The 17952-nt window shown below is 40.5% G+C and overlaps 1 protein-coding gene across 1 annotated transcript in view; it reads left to right on the plus strand.

The window, feature by feature from the left end:
• Positions 1–105: 105 nt before the first annotated feature.
• Positions 106–17952, plus strand: part of CDC123 (cell division cycle 123) — a 57065-nt gene continuing 39218 nt past the window's right edge. The window contains exons 1-5 of the mRNA XM_068560269.1: positions 106–221; positions 4881–4952; positions 11244–11301; positions 11556–11588; positions 17639–17734. Of these exons, the coding sequence (XP_068416370.1) occupies positions 148–221; positions 4881–4952; positions 11244–11301; positions 11556–11588; positions 17639–17734 (333 nt within the window). The 5' untranslated portion in view covers positions 106–147. The remainder of the gene's footprint in view (positions 222–4880; positions 4953–11243; positions 11302–11555; positions 11589–17638; positions 17735–17952) is intronic.

The raw sequence follows: 17952 nt of genomic DNA on the forward strand, positions 1-17952 counted from the left end.
TAATAGACCGGAAGTGTCCTTTAACCAAACCAGCTCGGCGGGCACTTCCGGGACGGGAGACCAGGGTTCCGGGAGGGTGCTGGGAGGAGAGGGAGAGGCGGCGGCGGCGGCGGCGGCGGCGGCGGCGGCGGCGGGGGTGGCTGGAGGATGAAGAAGGAGCATGTGCTGCACTGTCAGTTCTCCGCGTGGTATCCACTGTTCAGAAGCCTCACCATCAAGAGGTGAGACGAGAGGGGTTACGCCGGGGCAATGGGCAAAAGGGGATTGCGACATTTGGGGCGACTCCCAGCTCCATAAAAAAACTGCAGGCCTGGATGAGAGCGCCAGGGCCGAGATTTCGACTTCCTAGTGGTATTTCGGGTGGGGAGATGAATGAAGTCGATCCATGTTTGCTGTGCCCCCTGTTGTGCGTCAAGGAGGGCGCTGGGGAGGTAGAAGGGCAGTGTCGTGGCTCAGTGAAGGTCAGAGGCGGGCTGAGGAGCAGATGAAGCTAGTTTAGGCTTGGGAGTTCACCTTCACTGCCTTTAGAATTGCCAGTGGGGGGAGATGATCAGCAGAACTGGGTAGTCTGGGCTTTGCCACTGACTAACCCGCTGGGGGACTTGATAGTTTTTGGTCACTATCAAATGAGAACAATGATACAGACCCAACCTCAAATTCCATTGTGAAGTTCCAACATGATAGTGTAGATGGAAAGCATTAGTAAAGTATACTTATGTGTTGTTAGGGATGGAAGCCATCTGGAAGAGAAGTGGAACAGGATTTGTTTTCTAGTTCTCTGGCCCACAACAAGGAATCTATGACCGGTTTGCAGGGCAAGCAGAGGATTAACTGTTTCATCCTTCACCCGGTCATTCGAGGTAATGTAGGCAAGGCAGCTTTGGAGAATATCCCCAAATGTTCAAAAGCAGTAGTGACATCTGGAGCATGATGCAAGGGTAGGCTTTCCCACACTAAGGCGGATAGATCAAAGAGCTGTGTATCCACGGGTAGGATTTTCTGTCTTTTGGCGCTCCCCCTTTAAGCCTAGATTGCCACTTTTTTAGATATGCATCTTCCCTTTTCATTCTCGGTGCAGAGAGTGTGAATACAGAGAGGGAAACTTTTGAGATCCTGAGTGTTTGGACGAGCCCAAGGAGATTATTCAAAAGACTGTTCTTTTCCATCCTGTTATTCATACATAGAATCAGCTCCCAGTTATCCAGGGTGTAATGGAGGTTAGAGCAACTCGAAGGAGGATGAGCTTTGCATTTGAAGATGGTTGAAGTCACACCAAAACAGAAGGAAGAGCTTCAACAGCAGCAGTGGACTTTATCTTCTTATATGATGTGCCAGTCCTTCATTATCTTGCATAATTGAAAGAGGCTTAGGGTCTGAGATGATGCTAGAATTATTTATTTTGTATTGGTGTGATAGAAGGTATATTTGTGAACCTGTCAGACATTTTCACACGGAGTTCACTCGAAACTGCCATGTGCTTTGTGTGCAGGCACCTTTCGTCACCTCTGGTGGAGTTTTTCTTTGCCTTCAGCAGTAAAGTATAATGGTTAAGAATTGGACTCCAGAGTCAGGGCCATCTGTCTAGCTTGGAATTTTGGTTCCACCAGCATCTTGTGCAAATCGCTTAATCTCTCTAAGCCCCATCTGGAAAATTGAGAAAATAGTAGGATTGTCATGAGAATTAAATGAGATAAAGCATTAAAAATGCTTACCACTGTTTCTGGCATATAGCACAAAAAGCTGCTCATTGTTAATGTTTTTGATTTAATCAAAGCTCCATTGAAGCAAAATAATTTTAGTTCACTTAAAATGTGTACCATTCATGTGAAGCTGGGAGTGGAAAATAAACCAAAGGGTGGGATTTTTGTTTTTACCAGTCTACAACTAAGCTGTGTTGCCTGAAAGTATTCTCTCTTCTGTCTTTGAACTATAACTCTAGTTAGTTCTGTGGTGTCATCACTGGAACCCAACATATGGCAGGATGTCCCTCCACGACCCAGGTCATTCTGGTGGAGTTGTGTTAGGTTTGTCATTGTCATTGTCACCTTTAATGCTGAGAAACCATATTCTGGTTATTGACTCAGCCTTATTGTTTGGTGTTTATTAATCAAGGTTCAGAGATGATTATGGAGTAAAGAATATAGAATCATTTTTTGACATGTTCTAGAACTTTGACTCAGGCTTAAGAATAAGTAGCTAGATGACTTTGGGCCATCCACTCTCCTTTCTAAATGTTTCTTTCTTCAAATATGAAAGTTATAAATAATCTTTTAAAGGCCCCTTCAACCCCCATTCCATTAGATTAGCTTGTCTTTGTGTATAGAATTATATCGACTTGATGGGATAGGTACTTTGTCATTAAATCTTTTACATCTTTCGTTCGGGCCTCATGGAGTCTTGCCTGCATCGTGGATTTCAGTGACTGATTTAAGCTCTTTTCCGACAGCCTCAGTAGCTTTCGGTCAAGTACGCGTGGCCATGACTTGTTTATGGCCTCAGTCTCTCAGGCATGGTTCCCGTTGCTTCAGAATTTTGGTGGCCTTTGGTACATCTGCACTTGGTACAGCACTTATCATATTGTACTGTGATTTTTTTTTTTCTTTTGTATCTTTTCCCACTCTTAGGCGTTCAGTTCTTAATGGAGTCATCTAGGATTCCTCCGTGACTTAGGTAACAATGCAAGGTCACGTCATTAGGGCGACTTTAGAACTGTGACAGCAGGGCTCAGGGACTCATGAGAATTATGCAGAATCTAATTCGGTGAGGCTCATACATGTGAGAGTTGTAGACCCTCCAAATAGGAAAAATATGCAGAGAATTCACAATGGAATCAAACAGTAAATAGATGTTTCAAATCCAGTCAAGGGATGATGCAACCTGGAGGGAAAGTCAGGATTCACATCAGAGTTGAGAATTAGTGTAACTCAGAAACAAGGGACGTGGACTTGGAAATCATCGATTTGGGGACTCAGAGATGTTACTGACCTAGAAGAGGGCTCTCTCTGCTCTTATTGTGGTCAGGAAAATCACCCTAGACGTCTAGGAACCAGCATCCCTGCCGATATTTCTCAGTCTCAGGCCCATGAGAAGGTAAACTTGAAATTCTCTTAGGAAGGTCATGTCTAATTCTCTTGGGATGACATTGTTGGGTAAGTATCTTTAACCCCAGGAAGAGCTAGAATTATATATAGAGGTGATGAAATAATTCAAACTTGAGGGTTTTTTCTCCTGTTAAGTTTATTTAATATCCTTAAGAATTTGCCTTTTTGAGAACAATTGGCATATGTATAACAAGTTAGCCTTGTGTTTCCAATTTAAATTGTGTAATTGGTTTAGAATTCTGATACGTTAAAAGGTATAAGAAAAATTTTTAAGTTTTTCAATTGTTTTAGAATTGTGATACGTTAAAATATATAAGAAAATTTTTTAAGTTTTTCAATTTCAATTGGAATGTTTGCAAGAACCTTAGAGTCACTGTACTTACAGTTTAATTCACTGGTTTTGTAAGAGTTAAATACTTGGAAAGGCTTACCTGTAATTAGACAATTGACATATTTAAAAAGAAAGTTGAATAGATTATTTTTACAAGAGTTAAAAAATTTAAAGCAACTTTTAAGTTTCAAAGACTCACTTGAAATTTCATTAAAATTTAGCAGATTTCCAAATAGAAGAATAAGATTTGGTAGTTGAACTTAAAAGCCTGAAGAAGAAGTAGACTTTTGAATGTGAAATTGTAATTTTGATAAATCAGATATTAATTTCTAAAACTGAAGTAGCTCATGAATAATCATTCCAGTGCACAAAATCCATCTGTAATGTGCCAAAAAACTTATTCAATAAATAATGAAGCATACTATTATAAGTCAATGATGGTCTCTCTGAAAGCAGGCCATAATCATTTTCAGTTGTTAAAAAATATATGCCTCAAGATCAAAGTAATGGCATTTTAGGTATCTGTGCCAGGATTTTTGATGATTATTACAGAATAAAAAACCAAATTATCCCATACGTTTTTTCAAGTGATGTCAAGTATGGCTTTGCCATCCCTTTTTTTTTTCCCCAAAGGAAAAAAACGTATTTAATAAACAGTAACACAAGTGAATGTTTATAACATGATCAGTGATTATTAAATAGACATCAAGATGATGGTAAATGAGGCTTGTATATCAAATATAAAGAGTAAAGGTTATTCATTTATTTATTTAGGCATTTGATGCCTTCCCATGCAGCTTTCTAGTTTTCTCACATAGGCTTTGCCATTCCTTAATTATGATTGTCTGAAACCAATTCAACTGAAGCATGCCCAGGTAAGCAGCTGTGTACTCTGGTGATCAGGTGAATAGAATGCACATCCAAACATACCGTGAATTCTTAGCCTTACACACTCATTGCCAACCAAAGAACGGTTTCCACATCTTAAGCCTGCTTCCTCCCCGTATCTTAGAAGGTGGTCAGGTGCTGCTCATCTTCTGATTTGTTTGCTCATTTCCTGTGTTGCTGCAAATACCTGCAGGGCTCTAATTTCTTAAAGGCACATAACCCTTGTACTCAGAATTCTTCTGAGCTTGTTGCTTTCATACTGTGATTTCAGTCCAGTTCTTTGGATTTGGCTGATTTTTGTTTCTTTATCACTGAGACAGTGGGGGTAATTATATGCACCTAATTTAGTTTACCACATTATTTATTCATATTATCCTAATTTCCAGTCTGCTGCTACCAAATGTCCATCATTAACATTTCCCACTTCATATTAAAATAAAGGGAACAAGTAAATCAGAAATTGAGTTTTGAACTTTTTTTCTCTGCTTATGGTTGGTCTTTTAAATTGATGCCCTTTTTTTTGGTCTGTGCATTTTATTTTTTGTTTTTTTTTTTTTTAGTGTAATTCTTCCACTTCCTCAGAATGTGAAGGATTATTTACTTGATGATGGAACTCTGGTGGTGTCAGGAAGGTAAGGCATATCAGAAAAAAGTTCTTTAACTTTTAGCGTAAAGAAATTTGTAATGATTAAATCTCAGCGATTACCATGTAAAGTAAGTACATTAACTTTGGCCCCATTCTCTCCCGTTTTTCCCTAGTTAAAATTATGTGCTGATCTGTGTCCTGTATTCCTTGTAATGCTCAATTGATAAGATTTTCAAAATTGAGTACTTCCTCTTCTAATAATTACAAGTTGTGAAATCGAGTAATTCCTTTCATCTCTACTTTTAGAAAATGTGTATGATAACTATTCCTTTTGTTCAAGTAGTTCCTCTGTTTATAAAGGAAAGTACCGTGCTTCAGTGTTTTTAGGGCAAACTGGAAAAAGTTTAAGAATCATATACTTTAATGTCATTCCTATTTTTTCATTCAGGTCTCTGCTCAGAAGTCATGTTTTCTAAGTGTTCATCCTTCTCTTTCCTTTCTGAAGTAGCTTAATGGTAACCCTTGCTGATACGTCACTCTTTTTTTTTTATAGCATTCTAGGTTGGAAATAATTTTCCCTTAGAATTATTAAAAAATATTTTTTTTATTGAGATAAAATACACATAACATAAAATTTACTATATTAACTATTTTTAAGTGTACAGTTTAGTGGTATTAAGTACAGTTATAATGTTGTGCAACCATCACCACCATTCATCTGCAGAACTCTTGCCATCTTGTAAAACTGAAACTCTGTACCAATTACACACTGACTCCCCATCGCCCCCTTCCACCAGCCCCTGGCAACCACCATTCTATTTCCCGTGCCTGTGAATTTGACTTCTCTGAATACCTCATATAAGAGGAATCACACAGCACCTGTCCTCCTGCGGCTGGCTTATTTCCCTCAGCATAATGTCCTAAGGTTCATCCATGTTACAGTATGTGTGAGAATTATCTTCCTTTTCAAGGCTAAATACTGCTCCATTGTATGGATTACCACATTTTGGTGCACCACTTTTTATCTCCTAGCCTCACTTTATTTTTCAGCATAATACTTCTTTCCATCTGACATCATTCCCTTAGTGGTTCTATTAGAATACAGTCTTCATGAGAACAGGGACTTGGACAGTTGTGTTCCCAGCTCTTGGAACAGTGCCTGATACACAAGAGGTGCTTGATGAACGTTTCTTCAGTAAATGAACTCAGAAATAGAATTAGAATTGTGTGTGTTTTCAGTAACACTAATTTTACCATACATATGTATGTGTGTGTGTGTATGTATATGTATATATGTGTGTGTGTGTGTATATGTGTGTGTGTGTATGTATATGTACACACACACACACGTACATACATATATATTTTTTTGTCTGATGGATCTTCTGTGTAGCTTTCTAGATTATAGTTCTGTTTTTGGTATTCTCAACCCCTTAATAACCTGAAAATTATTAATTTAGAGCCTCATTGACTTGGAATAATTGCAGGATAAGGAAACAGAATAGGTAGGTGAGTCTCAACCTTGGGATATTTACAGACGTAACTTTATTATTTTTAAATATAGAACACTTAATAAGCTTACATAAATGGGAGTGTAAAGAAAATGCCTCCCGATGTTAGAAAGTCCTGGGTAGATTTCAGTACTCTGAGCTTGTGGAAGAGCTCCTGTGATATTTTTCGTTGGCCAGATGTGTGCGTGAGCTTCTGGCAGAGGCAAGCCTGTTAAACACTTAAACAGCGCGATACAGCACACAGCACTTCACTCTGCTCTCCAGTAATGCACAAATCAGGTAGAGACCCTGCCTTTTTGGAGCTGACAGTTCAACTTTGTATTTTATGGGAGTCAAATAGCACAGTGCTGGTCTGTTAGTCACATTGCCTAGGGCCAAATCCTATCTTTGCTCATTTCTAGCTCTCTGTGCCTCAGTTTCCTCTTCTGTAAATAGGGTTGTTGCAGGGATAAAAGGAGATAATGCATAAAATGTTTAGCCATAAATATTTAATGTTTATAAATATAATAATGCCTAGTACATTGTATGCTCTTAAGAAATACTAACTGTTCTCACCATCATCATTAATCTCAGTCCGAACATTAAACAAACACACCAGTAAATATATAAGTGAAAATTGTGGTAAGGGCTGTGAAGGAAATGGGGTGGTCACTGACGTATTAAATTACTGGGAGTGGGCTGGGGCTGAGGATTTCAGGGAGGGTCAGGGAATACCCTGAAGAGGTAACTTACGAGCCTCTCAGATAGGAAGTTTGGGTGGAAAGCAGTCAGTTGAAGGGCAGAGGGAAGAATCTTCAAGGCTGAGGGAGCAGCATTAAGGAGGGCTCTGAGGCATGGAAGATCTTGACGTGCTTGGTTTGGTTATCACTGCCTGCAGTTGGTGTGGGAAAGGAGGCTGGTAACACGCATTTCTGGTGTAGACAGTGATTCGTTTTCATGGCACGTTATTGGGTGCCTACCGTGAGTTGGGTGCTGAGCATGCTACTGGGATAACAAGATGGGTGTCTGGTGTACTGAGCAAATAAACTTTCCATTTAAAACAAACAAACAAACAAAGATGGGTGGGACATCCTGCCTTGGGAGTCCAGGCTTAGTTAGTCGCCAAGTCAAAGATGTAAATAAATAGGTGTCCGTTTTTGGAATAAAAGCACCCAGTATTCTGTTAAACCATGTTTTTGGAGTTGAAATAATCACTGTAAGCTGGGGTGATGCAGGGAGTTTGTACAGAAGAGGTAGTGCCTGACCTGGGCTCACAGGTTGGGTCGGATTCAGGTGGTTTGACTCAGTGCTCCCAAGTAAGTGCCAGTCCTCACTGTCCCCTTTTGGCCCGAGAGTTCTTTCTTTCCTGATGGTCTCCCTTAAGGAGAATGACAATAGATGCCAATTATAAAACACATGTTAGATTCGTTCATGTTTTGAATCTTCACAACTCTGCAGAGTAGCTACTGTCATCCTGGTTTTATAGATGGGATTCTGGTGCCACGCTCGAGACTAACAGTGGCAGAACTGACATATTCTGACAATGTGTGTCTGCCTCCAAAGCCAGTGCTCTCGTGTTTCCCACGGCATTTAGGTACCAGCTCAGTGCTAGCTGTGATATAGAAAACAGAGAATACTTCTAAATATTAACATCAACTCAGTCCTCAGTATTTAGAGGTTTACCTTGGAAAGCAAGTCTGGTGAACTTGCCAGTGTATACACTCCATTATCTTTTCCATTTCAGTGACACATCTCATGGTAGGAATTGCAATAAGTTTTTCTAAAGAACTGTATGAATACACCGATTACAAATATGTTTTTTTAAAATGTATTTTGTTATACTAACAAAAATCAAAAGTGGTGTTTTAGAGTGATAAATGCATTTTCAAGTTCATTGAGTACCTTTTGTGTTGTTATTTCATGATAGTCATCTGTATTGCCTAAAGTTAGTGACTTAAAACGTGACCATTTTATGTGTCAATGTTTGCTCAGCTGGGTGTTGAGAGACACTTCTCCTTGGGTCTCTGCATGTCTTTTGAGCAGAGGCACTGACACCTTTTGTTCCTGATTGTCTTTTCGAAGACGTTTATGCAGCAGATGGCCTTGGAAGATAGAGATAGTGTCTCTCCCTAGCAGAGAGCAGGCTTGTTACTGTCTAGTACAGATAAAGACAGTGTCTCCCCTTGGGGCAAAGACCGGCCAGGTTTACCTGCAGCTCATTGTAAAAGATGAGTTTCTCTAAGTTCAGGGTTCCTCAATTGTAACACAAACCTGGGTCACTCCTTGACCTCCCACAGGGCTTGAGGGGCCAGAGGGAACTGATTCGAAGATGGAGCTCATGCTTTGTACTGTGAGTGAGAGTCCTTTGTTTCTGACCCAGGAGTCCCCTGTCTTCTGCCATAGTCCATGAACTCTGGCAGGCTAACTTGTTAGCTTGCAGGTGGGGTAAAATCTCAGAGCCTCTGTAATGCTCAACACTGGGCAAGTCTGTTGGTCTTGCTGAGGTCGCTCTTGCAGCTGTAGTTGTCTGGTGGCTCGAGCTAACTGGATGGTTTTAAGATGCCTCACTCATGTCTGGCAGCGGATGCTGACTGTCACCTGGGCTTCTCTTTCCGTGTGATTTCTCAGCCTCAGACTCAGCTCCTTTACGTGGTGGTGGCAACATTCCAAAAACGGGGGCACGGAAGCTGTAAAGACTTGACACCTAGGCTCAGCATCACGTGGTGTCCCTTGTGCTACATTTTGTTGGTCACGATGAGTCTTGAAGCCAGTTTGAATTAAAGGGGCGGGAAAACAGATGCCATTTCTTGATGGGAAGAGTGGCAAAGTCACCCTGCAAAGGGGCATGTCAAGGTGGGAAGAATTGTTGTGGCCATCTTTGTAAATACATCATCAGAGTTTCTTGTTTTTGTTTTTCCCATTCATTGTGATGTGTACTTGGTGGGCTCTTTCGTTCTAGAGACTTATGATTTTTAGTTTTGGAACAGTTAAAAATATTATATCTTTGATAATTTCCTCTTATTTTCTTGCTTCTCTTTCTGGAACTCCTATTATTTAGAGGCTGGGTCTACTGAATTAATTCTCTGAATTTTATCATTTCTTCCCTATTGTCTCTTTGTCTTCTTAGTTTTACTTTCTGGAAAATTTCCTTGATTTTGCCATTGATTCTGTTGAATTTTTAAATTTTGGCTACCACGTTTTCAGTTTCAACAAGTTCAACCTTGTCCTCTGGCCTCCTCTCATGAATGCAGTATCTTTTATCTTTGAGGATATTTATGATTTAAAAAATTATTTTTCATCTGGTTCCTGTATTGTCTTTATTTCATCCATGTACCTTTTCTCTCTCTTTCTAAAAACTCTTTTGTCATCTTGGAGCCTTTCTTTAGTTTTCTCATGATTCTAGGCCTTTATTCATATTTAAGAGTGAGGGATGGACACACACACACACACACACGCAGAAACTTTGTGTACCCGGGAGGGGCTTGTTGACTAAGAGTGCCAGCAATCGGCAGCTATTGATGGAAGATTCCCAGATGACAGTTATTTGTGAGTCTTTCCCCTGGGGTTTTCCGGTGTCTACAGAGACGAATCCTCTAATCTGTCTGTAATGGGGGAGGAAGGAGACTAGAGGCCTCACTGTTAACACAACTTCCACTTATGACTTCGTCGTATTCTAGCATTTCACCCCCATATTCCTCTGGGGCGTTAAGGACCGGGGCCCTTATCCTGTTTGGTCCATGGAGGAGGGTGAGTTGCTGGGGTGTGCCAGCTGAGGACAACTCGGCATGTCTCCCTGCCCCCTTCATGGACTTTACTCAGGTCACCCCTTTTGAAGTCGGAGCTGTGGTCCCATCATGTGTGATGGCTCCAGGGTCTGCCTGTTGCCCACTGGGTACCCCCCCCCACTGGCTTTCTGTTTTCCAGACTTTTGTTGTCTCTTCTCTGCAGTTGTCTCCTCTCTGGTGCTTTTTCCCTTGGGATCTTTTAAATCATTTTAGTAGCATTTCAAGAGGGAGCATAGGGATGGATAAATGCCCATGGTCAACCAGAAACCTCCCTTTTCCTTTTTTCTTGTAGTTTCCTGGTATAGATCCTCTGCCGGTTCTTATTCTGATTAGTATTCGGTTTCAGTGACGTGAGTGAGTTCTTCATAGGCCAGTTGTTTGTCGTTGAGTGTTGAGGAGGGGCCCGGGCAGTGTCGCTCCCTCTGCAGTCTTTCAGCCCTTGCTTCGCCCCAGGCGGTAAGGATTGGCTGTTAATGGCCCTTTTCAACACCCACTTTGCCCACTGGCTCCTTCTAAGACAGCGTGTCTGAGTCTTTCTTTCTCTTCCTCCCCCATGGCCTCCAGTGGTGCCAGTCCAGATCCAGGGTGACTCCTGCCACCAGCCCACACGCGCTGTTTTCGCTGTGTAGACAAGAGATTTGGGGCTGTGCCCGCAGGGTGTCCAGCAGTTGCCCGGACGGCTCCTCCAGCAATTCCTTCTGTGGCTCCTTCACCCCGTCTGATCTTCCTTGTCTTGGGCAGCACTTTCTCTTATATCGGGATTGAGACTGGATTCCTAGTGTCCTCACAGGTGGAGTTTGAGTTTTTCTTTTCCTTGTTTCTAGTGATTTCTGAGAAGAGGGCAGGAAGTTTTTATTCCGCCGTCTCTTACAGGGCGTGTACTCTCGTTAATTTCATGTTGGTTTTTATTAGTTTCTGTCTCAAAAAGTGAACTTTTCCTAACATTATCCTCCAATTCTAAGGCTATCTGTTTTTTTAATATATATACTCAGCACACCTGCAATTATGACTGCACAGCACCAAAGCTTTCTCTTGCTCAATTTTCGTTTTATGTTCTTCCAGGGAAGATCCGCCAACATGTTCTCAGCCAGACAGTGATAATGAAGCAGAAGAAATACAGGTTGGTTCAAAATAATATAAACTATTGCGCAGCGTGTTCTAATCGAAATGATCTCTGAAAGGGTTCTGGCTTTGAGATCTTAGCATAGATTCAGTCAAGTGAGAAATTACATGAAAATTTCACTTGGACACATACTTTGTGTTCAGGAAAAGCTATCTCTTGTGTATGGGTGATTTTTAGATGGAGCACTGCTTTTTGGAAGCCCAGTACACTATCCACATTTAACGTCTGTTTCTGTCCTCCTCTCCATGCAGTGGTCGGACGACGAGAACACGGCCACGCTTACGGTAAGAGCCTTGAGGTGTGGGGACCACCTCGTGCTGCCCCCTGGGGTGCTTCCGGGTTTCAACACAGATCACTCTAAATCCCCATTTACTCACCTTTTCAAGCTTTTATTTATTATTTTGAAAAATAACTTAAATCACTGTTTACAGGCAAACATGGCGCATCCTTTTTTCCCTTTTATTTTTACTTTCAGTTTTTTAAAAAATACACCTTTATTTTATTTTTTGGCCATGCCATATGGCATGTGGGATCTTGGTTCCCCGACCAGGGATCGAACCCGTGCCCCCTGCATTGGAAGGACGGGGTCTTAACCACCGGACCGTGAGGGAAGCCCCTCCCTTTGATTTTTTTATTTTTAGTTTTTAAAATTTAATTTATTTATATTTGGTTGCATTGGGTCTTCGTTGCTGCACGTGGGCTTTCTCTAGTTGTGGCAAGCGGGGGCTACTCTTCGTTGCGGTGTGCGGGCTTCTCATTGCGGTGGCTTCTCTTGTTGCGGAGCACGGGCTCTAGGCACGTGGGCTTCAGTAACTGTGGCACGTGGGCTCAGTAGTTGTGGCTCGTGGGCTCTAGAGCGCAGGCTCAGTAGCTGTGGTGCACGGGCTTAGTTGCTCCGCAGCATGTGGGATCTTCCCGGACCAGGGCTCTAACCCCTGTCCCCTGCATTGGCAGGTGGATTCTTAACCACTGTGCCACCAGGGAAGTCCCTGTAGAAGTTGACTGAGCATGTTTTAGTCTTTCAGGCTAAGAGTGTTGTCAAATTCAACTTAAAATATGTTTTAACAAAAATTTTTTTAAAGGAATGAGAGTATTTCTAAAAATATGGGAGGCAAATGAAGCTTCTCATACTTTGAGATAAAAGCGAAAGATTTCTGTAAAATTGCTTACAAATAAATGTAAAGGCACAATAAAGGAAACTAGTTTTAGAGGAGGGTATATTCTAATGCAATTCTAAATAAGGAGATATTTCTGTTTATTTTAATGGAAGAGATATGATGTCCAGGGTAGAAGGGAAAAAAAGTGCAGGTGCCTAAACATTTCCTTAGGTATAAAAAGTGTGCCCACACATGCAGAAAAGGCAAGTTTACATGTTTTATTTTACTCTGGATATCGCTCAGGTCAGTTCCTCTGCTTTTATGAAAATTCTGTTCAGTTCAGCATACATCTTAGCTTTTGCCCATATTCAGTGCCCTGTAGTGGGTTCTATGAAGTAAACAAAGATGATTATGATTTGATTCCTGACGTTAGGGAGTATATAAACCAGTGGGGAAAGATACCCCAATTTGGGGGTGATGACAAAGTGCTGTCAAAAAGAGAGGACGGTTACCACCAAGGGCATCTAGAAATAATTCAAGGGAGAAGTGATATTTGGCCTGGACGCTAAGTGTAAGGATGATCAGTATCAACTCATGTTTTTTTAATATAGATAGATAGATACAGAAATTAATAATGTGTGTGTGTGTATTTACCAAACTGCTTAGCTCTAAAAGTGACATAATGACATCATGGTGGCAGTGAGCACACCTAGTGCCCTGATCTTGGTGTCTAAATAGCATTCTCCACTAAAAGGAGTTGAAACTCCTTGGAGAGATTAAAGAATGGGGGTGGCATGGTAAAGATGAGCCTGCAGCAACTTGTGTCAGAAAGTAAGAATGATGGGTCATGACACAAAGGACCCAGAAGTTAGCCTGAATGGGCTCCCACTGGCCACATACGTGAACATCGTAACAAAACCATAATAGTAATGGAGTATAACCATTGACTAAAATTAGAATCCATGGTCCCATACTGACATAAACAAAAGATTAAATTAAATAAATGGAGCAGAAGAGAAAGCCCTTCTTTATAGTAGAAAAGACACCAACTAATAATTGTAGAAGGAATGATAGAATTGGAAATCACCATTTGCAACCATTATAGTAGTAATTGATGGAATAGATGTTAAAACTCATGTGTGAATATTTGATGAGGATACTTGAGTATTCTCAAAGTTATGTCCACCAAAATTACTTACTAGTTGTAAAGAGAAAAATAGTACCTTCCCAGTGGAAAGAGCAGGCACCAGTGTGACCAAAGTTAACCTTCTCAGTGATGGGACAGACCTACATCGCCTGTCTCCTCGTACAAGGCACAGAAGGACACATCACCTGCCAGCAATGCACAACCTGAACCCAGTCATGAGGAAACAGCCAGCAAACTCAACGTTTTGGAAATTACATAGAGTCGCTGCCAATGGTATTGTATCCACGTTACCTCCTGGGTTATGTAAAAAAAAGTTACTGCTTTACACACACACACACACACACACACACACACACACACACACACACACACACACACACACACACACACACACACACACACACCCAACCCTGCCTACCTATATATAGAAAGGGAGTTGAGGGGGAGAATGATAAAGTAATGTGGTAAAGTGCCTGAGTGAAGAGTGTGTGGAAATTCTTGTTACTCTTCTTTTAATGCTTCTGAAAGTCTGAAATTATTTCAAAATAAAAAATTAAACAGTGATTGGGTTTCACTGGGGAGAGCTAGATGTTGGGCAGGGGAGCTTTCAGGGCAGAAGAGCATTCTCAGAAGAGGAATGTGAGCCAGGACCCAAGGTGGGAAAATTACCACTGCAAGTAATTAGTAATTAGTGTAGTGACAGAAATGCCGAATTAAAAACGGAACCAAGTAATCAAGATGGGTTAATTCCAAAGGCAGAATGGTGAATTTCAAAGAGCAGGTTGCCAAAAGTATACATATCAAGTGACAACAGTTACTTTAAATTTTTTAAATGTTATGTTTTATGGACAGGCACACATAGTATAACATCAGGACTGTAGAAGAATGTGCCCACTCTTGTAATGCTGGTTGCCTGTGGGGAGAGGGAAGCATTAGGGAGGAGAGCAAGGAGATTAGGAACTTCATTAGTATCTGTGATGTTTTTTCCTTAAGAAACTTAAAGGTCTGGATCAGACATGCCAAATTGTTGAATGTATGGATCCAGGTATATATTTTTTGTATATTTAAAACATTTATTTCACGATTAAAACATTTTTTTAAAGAAATAACCTTTCTGATGGGTGTGATACAGGGGGGCTGTGGTGGGTAAAGTTGGAAAGATAGGTGAGTTTGGATCATAGAAAGTCCATGGATATGATTTAAAATGTGGATTTTATCCGACTTAAAACAGGAACCTTTTCTCAGACAACTGAGGTGTTCCGCGAATTTAAAATCGACTTGAACTGTGAGCTTAAAAGAACCCTATTACTAGTTAAATCTGTTAAAAGATAATTTTCAGGAAAAAGTAGAATAATGACTTAGCACACGTTGAAGGCTGTATTTAACTCATGAGGGAACCAGGCAGATGTTATAACTGTCTCAAAAGAGAACCCAAAGGACAGACACATTTATAGATTAGGAGTATTGAGATGAATACGTGGGAGGGAAGATAGCTGATTTCCACCAGACAGGATAGAATTTTCACGTCTGTAAGAAATACTTCACATTGTTTTCACTTACCTATAATTCACCAAGTTGTAAACTAGCTTGCAGACCCAGCTAGAATCAGGTAACCCGGAAAGTGCTGTATGTGTAGAATACATAGTCTTTCACTGAAAGCACAGATTTTTCTGTGCAGTACATAAACTTTTTATCATTTAAATTTGTTTTAGTATCCTTATGGCAGGATTTCTTAAAGTTGAATAATTGGAGGATTTGAGGGAATCGATTGCCTCTTTTAAAATGTATCAATGATACAGAATAGCCAATACTTTACAATAACTATAAATGAAGTATAACCTTTAAAAATTGTGAATCACTGTATTGTACACCTGTAACTTATATGGTAAAGAAAAAATGTAATTCAGAAATATAAAGCAATCCTTATATGTGAAGTTTTATGGGGTAGGAAAATTAAATTGTTTTGTCTTTGAAGATCGAACCCCTCATATTGTACAATTTGTGTAGCTGTGCCATTTATCAAAAATATTGCTAATGCAGATCTTAGATGACTTTTTATGGATAGAGCTCTAGGGGAGCCAAACCAGCAATTTTAGGGGATTCTAAGGAAATTACTGCCTTAACAGAAATGAGGGAGAGACGAATGGAAGATAAAGGACTCAAGGCTGTTATTCGTTTTGTAAACCTCTCTAAATGGCTGCAGTTTAGTTTCACGTATCTAAGCAGAAGAAGAATAACAGAGGATGGAGACGGTGGCAGGCTGTCAGATAACTAACGGAAAGAAGCTGCTGACCAGTGCAGAGGTCACGTACACCTGCAGCAGAAAGAAAGGAAGTCCAACCTGCCCTTGATCTCTCCCTGCACTCACTAGCCTGTTGCTTAAAGCTGGTATCTTGTCTGGAGAATATGTTACCTTTTTTTTTTTTTAACTTTCATTTTTTGGTCTGTGTCTCTGTGACTTGAGTCATAGTTTTTTCTCTGTCATAACTGGATTAGATCTTGGGGATCAGCATAAGCCATTTTTCTTTTTTGGTATTTGATTATTTATTGCTGAATAACAAGTCATCCTAAAACTTTGTGACTTGAAACAATAATAATCATTTCTTTTTTTAATTTAAAAAATTTTTATACAATTTTTAAAGGTTATACTCCATTTACAGTTTTACAAAATAATGCATCATTCCCCGTGTTGTACAATAATATATCCTTGTAGCCTCTCTTACACCCAGTAGTTTGTACCTCCCACTCCCTTAGCTTATTCTAGACCTATTGTAACTTTTTTTCCCCTTGTGGAAGAACTTGTCATGACTGGACTTTTTCAGTATTTGCAGTTGCCCAGTAGGGGGCAGCAAATATAAAGGGAAAAAGTGACTGCAGAGCATCAGTGTTAGTGTTTTTGTATCCTAGTCTCTCCTGCAGGCCCCACTTCCATCTCTCTTACTCCCCTTTTCTCTACTTTATGTCCATGTGCTCCTGATGGTGACAGAAGGCTCGAGGGAGAGCATAATTGTAATTACGTTTACGTTCTGTCACCACTGTATTTCTGCTTACTTCCTGGTTGAAACAACACTTAGAATGTTTTGGTTACTCACCAATATAAAATACACATTTTAGGGACTTCCCTGGTGGCACAGTGGTTAAGAATCCGCCTGCCAATGAGGGGACACGGGTTCGAGCCCTGGTCCGGGAAGATCCCACATGCCGCGGAGCAACTAAGCCCGTGCACCACAACTACTGAGCCTGCGCTCTAGAGCCCGTGAGCCACAACTACTGAGCCCATGTGCCACAGCTACTGAAGCCCACGTGCCTAGAGCCTGTGCTCTGCAACAAGAGAAGCCACTGCAACGAGAAGCCCACACACTGCAACGAAGAGTAGCCCCCGCTCTCTGCAACTGGAGAAAGCCCGCGCGCAGTAACGAAGACCCAATGCAGCCAAAAATAAATAAATAAATAAATAAATAAATTTGTAAAAAATAAAAATAAAAAAAAACACATTTTAAAATCAACCAGAAAGGAAAGAACATTTAACTTCACCAAGGTCCTATTTTTAAATTTTGTTTATATTAAAACTTATCCGGAAATAGCAGCGTTTAAATACAGTTAACCACATAATTTATTTCTTATTCTCATGAAGCCTTTTGGGGAAATGCCCAAGAATCTTTTCCTGCAAATGGAAAGGCTTCTGGCCCTTAAATGCGAGGTATTACTTCTGAGAATTGGAGTATATGCACAGGTGATATTCCATCCGTCTCTTTTCATTTAATAGATACTGGTTTTATGTAGGTGCTAAGAGAACCATTCATTCCTTCCTCACATCCCCAGGTGCCTTGTAACATCTGTCTCTTCAGCTTTCTAGGTCTTGATTGTTTTGGAAAGTGCTATTGGCACTTGTTATTTTTTTTTCCTTTTCAGATAAATGCTATTTGATCATTGATTTTTTTTTAGCTGAGTTCAGAAATTCTGATAGTAATTTGTATTCTAAATTATTTTTTACACCCTGAAGTGTTGAACTTTGAGATTTTGATCTTGTTTTCTATGTTTGTTGTGATGATACTGACTTGCGCAAATGATTTCTTCTTTCTCTCTGTAGGCACCAGAATTTCCTGAGTTCGCCACTAAAGTCCAAGAAGCTATCAATTCCCTGGGGGGCAGTGTATTTCCGAAGCTTAACTGGAGTGCCCCAAGGGTAGGAACACATCAGTAAATCTCTCACTGTGTGAATACTCTTTCTTTTGCTATTCCATTTCGCTTTATATCCTCACAGAGGGTCTGATTATATTCCTAATTCTAGGGAAAATACCGTGGAATTTATTTTTATTTTCCCCCTGTTATTTTATTTTCCTGATTTTGCAGTACACCTCCCTGGGTCTGTGAAGTACTGTATATTTTGCCAATTGACAGTTT

This window comes from Eschrichtius robustus, chromosome 1 (assembly GCF_028021215.1).
Source record: "Eschrichtius robustus isolate mEscRob2 chromosome 1, mEscRob2.pri, whole genome shotgun sequence".
Lineage (NCBI taxonomy): Eukaryota > Metazoa > Chordata > Mammalia > Artiodactyla > Eschrichtiidae > Eschrichtius > Eschrichtius robustus.